The sequence below is a fragment of the Bison bison genome, unplaced genomic scaffold (genome assembly GCF_000754665.1).
Source record: "Bison bison bison isolate TAMUID 2011002044 unplaced genomic scaffold, Bison_UMD1.0 scf7180017864192, whole genome shotgun sequence".
Classification (NCBI taxonomy): domain Eukaryota; kingdom Metazoa; phylum Chordata; class Mammalia; order Artiodactyla; family Bovidae; genus Bison; species Bison bison.
Window position 1 is genome coordinate 3,811,668 of NW_011494764.1, and position 5,346 is coordinate 3,817,013.

The following is a 5,346-nucleotide window of genomic DNA, read 5'->3' on the forward strand; positions in this document are numbered from 1 at the left end:
GGAGTCCCCCAGACCCCCCAGGAGGCCCCAGACATCCCTGGAGCCCACCTTGATGAATCGCTGCTCCAGCACCTCATGCTCCCACCTCAGGCTCTTCAGCTCCTTCTCGGTGACTTTCAGACGGGCTTTTGTGCACTGGAGAAAAGAAGGGTCAGAAAGCACCCCCAGTTCAGGCACCCACAAGATGCAGCTCAGGAGGGATGACCAGGTGAGGTGATCGTCAGAGCGAATGGCTCCCGGTCACAATGGACCAAGCCACACCATGGCGGCCAGGGGTCACTGGGCTCCCAGAACAGGTGCCAACCCCACGTGCCCCCAGGTCACCAGGCAGGGGACGGAGGGGTTCAGCACCTCCCCTGGTGCCCCAGGGGCTGGCTCTGCTCTGGGACTCGGGAGACACCTGCCCGACCTTCCTGCCCCTTCACACCAGGGAGGGCTGGGAATGCAGCGGAAACCCACCACCAGGATCTGCTTGTCCCTCTCATAACTGCCGAGCTTCTTCTGCATGTCACTCATCTCCTCCCGAGCCTTCTGCAGGGGGTCTGCCAGGCGCCGGTTCTGCATGGCCACCTCCGTCATCTCCTTCTCCAGGTGCTCCTCCTTCTTCCGCATGTCCTCCATCTGCTCCTGTGGGTGCCGGGGGAGGAGTGGGACAGGGGTGTCGGTGGCAGGACTGGGTGCTGTGGCCTGCACGGGGGCTGCGAGCTCTCCTGCACAGAGAGGATGGTCCTGGGCATGTGTTCTGTGTGTAGACACGGAGAATAGTTTCTGAATTCTCTAGTAACGCGGCCTGCATGCAAACAGAGCTTCCGCTGTGCTCACTGCCAGCACTTGGGTGCGATGACACCCCTGATGCACGTGGGCCTATGACTTCCCCGCCACGCAAGGGGACTCACAATATGTGCATTTCAATCAGGGGCCGCTGAAGGCCAGGTGTGTCTACGAGCAGGGGTGTGGGCTCGAGGCGGCAGGCAGCCCCGGCGGCACCTTGAGGGAGTTGATGAGAGCCAGGTTGTTGAGGGTGATGTCGTTGTAGTAGTTCTTGATGTCGGTGAAGGCTTCCTCGTGTCGCTGCATCAGTGTGGTGATCTGGCCGTTCTTCCTCTCCTCCACCTCGTGGATCTCTGTCTTCCTGCGCAGGTCGAGCTCGTCCCGAAGCATCTTCATCTTCTTGTCGTACTTGGCCTCGATTTCTGAAAGGCAGCAGCACCCGGAGCAGCTGAGCAGAACCCCTGGTGCCGTGGTGACGAGAACAGATGGCGGCTGTGCCCAAGGCGGAAGACCTCCCAGGGGACGGAGGCCATCGACAGCGGGACAGGGCGGGGCGCTTCTCCTGCTGCGTGGCACCAGCACATGCCCTCCTCTGCCTGTCTCAGGCACCGCTGATCAGTCCCTGCCTCAGGGATCCCAACAGCCAAGCGCCACCCGGTGCCAGGGGGCACGGGCCACGGCCATCCAGCCAGACTGTGGCTAAGGTCAATGCCTCTGGAGGACGGGAGGGACAGCATGCCACCCCCTAGCTGGGTGACCTGCTCCAGGAGTCACTGTGTGCCAGGGTGGGGGGGCGAGGGGGGTCCTCCCAGCCTCCTAGACACCAGCCTTAGAAATGACCATGTCCTCTCACTCCGCATGTCTGGGCTGTTTTAACTGGAGGGCAGTTCCTTCCTGACAGGAGGGGCTCTCGGGCCGCCTTACGCAGCGGAGTGCGGGAAGCACTGACCTCGCACCTGCCTCTCAAAGTCGTTGCGCATCTTGGTGATCTCCTCGGTGTGTTTCTGCAGAGGCGGAAGCGGGCTGTCACTGGAGGCCAGACGGGACAGGACAGACACCGGTCCCGCAGCAGGGTCCCCTCCTCACTAGCACCGACAGCCTGTGCGGCTGCTGCTCCGGCTAGACCCTCACCCCCGAGCTCAGGACCAGCCCAGAGGAATGAGGGTCTGGGAAATTCCACGTTTCATAATGGACTGGGGAAGATGCTGATGACACTCACACCCTGGCTGTGCCCACAGGCTGGGCAGCAGGACCAGACCCACCCAGAGCTGCAGGCACCCCGTGTGGTGCTGACCTGCTTTGGCTTAGAACACCAGGACAAATTACTCTGACAGCTATAAAGTTTGAATAAAAGGCTTAAATTATACTTTATTTTCATGCCGAGAGGCACTCTGAGCATGTAACTATTCCACACCATGCCTTGGGTGAGCAGAGACTGCACTCGGTGGAAGCCAGCCCATGCTGTGCTTCTGTCAAAACAGCCAGGCCCCTCAAGGGACCATATCTTCAGCACCCTTAAGCTTCACGGAAAACTGCAATATTACTGAGTGTTCCCAGATTCAGTTGAGGCTAGGCTGCGTCCAGACATATAGCAAATGTATTGACAAGTCTTTCAACCCACAGCCAGGAGAACCTTTGAAAGCCAAAGTTGGATACATCCTCCCTTTGCCCAAGCCCTCCAGAGGTCCCCAACTCAGGTGTGGCAGGGTGGTCAGAGCCCCAGTCCTGTCCGCAGCCTCCTCATTCCTTGCATCCCAACCCTTCTCACGGCCTGGTCTCCCCTAGCCTGGCTCAGCCCTGCCTTCCCCCACCTTTGCTCGGGTGTCACCTTCTCAATGAATTCACAGAACCCGTAGAGAAATGCAACCACCTCACTTCCCGCATCTCCTGGAGCACCCCCTCATGCCCGCGGACCTGTGATGCGTGTTTGACGGTTTACTTTGTTTTCTGTCTCGGGGTGGCCTGTCCTCTCCTGACCATCAGCCACACACGGGCAGGCATTCTGTCAGCCCCACCCTCTGAGCACCCACAATCAGAGCCAGGCCTGGTGTGCTACAGAAGGAATTCCAACCTCCACCCAGAGCCCCTCAGCCTCCCTCTGAAAGGATCAAAGAATCTCCAAGGCCAGTGAGGTGCTTGTCAGCATGGCTCACAGGACAAAGGCCGCAGCAGCTGAAGGGCTGGCGGGCAGCTCACTCCAGGGGCCCGGGGTCGGCAGCACGTGGAGAGCGGCCCGGGCTGGATCTCCCTGTCGGGAAGTCAACCGGTCGAGTCTGAGACAGAACTCTGCACCTGGCCCCAAAGGGGTTTGTTTGGCTGATGCAATTGTTGTTGCTGAACATTTCAGTTAATTGCCCACCAGCAGGCTTTTTATACAGAACCATGAATTCTCAGGTGTGGCTAAGTTGACATGTTCATAGCTGCCCTGGCACCTACCAGCCGCAGGTTCTTCACCATCACCTCGTTAGCCAGCTCCTGCTCCTTCAGCTCCACCTTCAGCGCCCGCATGTCCCGGCGCAGTGTCCCCTCCTGTGCACGGTGCTCCTTCTGCGCCAGCTTCATGACCACGGTGCCCTCCGCTTTCATCTCCGTCAGGCTGCTCTGATGCTCGTACAGCAGGTGCTTCACCTTCTGCTTGTAGACCTGGGGGTGAGGGAGTGCCGCTGCTCACCTGCTCTGTGAACTCACCTGCACACATGTATGCTCGCCTGTGCACACAGGCTCGCTTGCACACACAGGCTCACTTGCACACACATGCCCACCTGCGCACCTCTACACGACTTCTCATCTGCACACATAGGCTCACATGCTCATCTGAACATACCTGCTTTGTTATTAAGAAATACCTTCAAGCTCCCAATGTCAAAGGACACAAAGGGCGGTGACCCCAAAGCAAGGCATGACCATGCCCCCGGACCTCGGGCCAGCTCCTCTGCGCGCGGCGACTCCCATGGGATGGGGCCAGCCCCCTCACCTTAATCTCCACCTGGTGCCTCTCCTCGGCCTCCTCCATCTCCCGGTCCTTGTTCCGCAGCTCGGCCTTCTTCTCCTCCAGCTGCCTGCGCGTGATCTCCCAGAAAGTGTGGATCTTGTCGCGCTCCAGCTGGAAGTAGTTGCGCTCCTCTCGCTCGCGGTCCAGCTCCTCCCGGATGCGGCCGATGTGCTCCTCCACCTGGCGGGCAGAGCGGGGTGAGGCAGCCAGAGGGCCTACCCGCGGCCAAGGGAGGGTGGGCAGAGAAAGGGCAGGAAGATGGTGGGGGGCGCTGCTCTCATCTCAAAGTAAACCATGAGTGAAAAGTGAGAACCTAACTCAGAGTGCCGGGAAGGCTCAGGGACAGGAGACATCAGCAGACACCAGAAATCTCTTGTATTTGGCCAAGAGTCATAATATGATTATAGCCTTTTATTCATCCCTGGGAATTTACACTAAAGAAATTTCTCAAAAGAACACAGGAGTGTTCCACTTAAAGATATTAGCAACACTGTTAGTACAACAGCAAACAACTAAAATGGACATGATCCAAGTTGCTTCTAAACAGCATGGTTGAGAAACAAGAGTATATTAGCCAGAAGGTCATATGGACCTATGATACAAAGATATGAAAATGATGCAAATATTTTCATACAAATGATATAAAATGTAAAAACCTTTCACCTTTAAGGATACACATCAAGCAAAAAATAGCAGACAAAACCAGTAGATCTGAAACAATCAAGAGGGTTTGATCCAGAGCCAAATGCAAATCTGCAAATAGGTAAAAGAAAAAGAAAAAAGGACAGATTTCCAGTTTCTTGAGACTCTCACTTGTAAGAATTAGTTACCTTTTGACCATAACCTCAGCCCCAGGCTGTAAAGTTTCACTCTTTTGATAACCATGTTCCCCACAAGGAAACCAGATGTCTTACTTCAAGAGAGGGCCAAGACAACAACTCAGCAAGGAAGGGTAGCCAGGAGACTGGGAGGACTAGGGCTGGGGTGGGGCTTGGCTCTCCAGGAAAAGTCCTGACCCGCGGGCCTGCTGCCTTCGTGTCGCTCAAACGAATAATCTAAACCAGACTGTGGCTCATGCTGGATGTTCCCTCACTCGATATTTAGACTTCTTATAAATATCTGGATTTCTCACTTGTCTTCAAATATCAGAAAACAGCTCTGGAGCCCAACGTCCACAGGGTAACCCTGCAGCAACTTGGCAACAGTTCAGTTCAGTTCAGTCGCTCAGTCGTGTCCAACCCTCTGCGACCCCATGGACTGCAGCAAGCCAGGCCTCCCTGTCCATCACCAGCTCCCGGAGTTCACCCACACTCATGTCCATTGAGTCTGTGAGGCCATCCAACCATCTCATCCTCTGTTGTCTCCTTCTCCTCCTGCCCTCAGTCTTTCCCAGCATCAGGGTCTTTTCCAATAAGTCAGCTCTTCGCATCAGGTGGCCAAAGTACTGGAGTTTCAACTTCAACATCAATCCTTCCAGTGAACACCCAGGATTGATCTCCTTTAGAATGGACTGGTTGGATCTCCTTGCAGTCCAAGGGACTCTCAAGAATCTTCTCCAACACCACAGTTCAAAAGCACCAATT

At 56.1% G+C, this 5,346-nt stretch overlaps 1 protein-coding gene across 3 annotated transcripts in view; it reads right to left on the minus strand.

The window, feature by feature from the left end:
- GAS8 (growth arrest-specific 8) overlaps positions 1 to 5,346 on the minus strand; it is a 33,169-nt gene that overhangs the window by 22,527 nt on the left and 5,296 nt on the right. For all 3 annotated transcript variants that reach the window (XM_010843916.1, XM_010843915.1, XM_010843917.1), the window contains exons 3-8: positions 3,746 to 3,943; positions 3,208 to 3,414; positions 1,721 to 1,775; positions 988 to 1,193; positions 460 to 627; positions 49 to 135 (exon numbers count right to left, since the gene is read on the minus strand). In XM_010843916.1, coding sequence (XP_010842218.1) covers positions 49 to 135; positions 460 to 627; positions 988 to 1,193; positions 1,721 to 1,775; positions 3,208 to 3,414; positions 3,746 to 3,943 — 921 coding nt within the window. The remainder of the gene's footprint in view (positions 1 to 48; positions 136 to 459; positions 628 to 987; positions 1,194 to 1,720; positions 1,776 to 3,207; positions 3,415 to 3,745; positions 3,944 to 5,346) is intronic.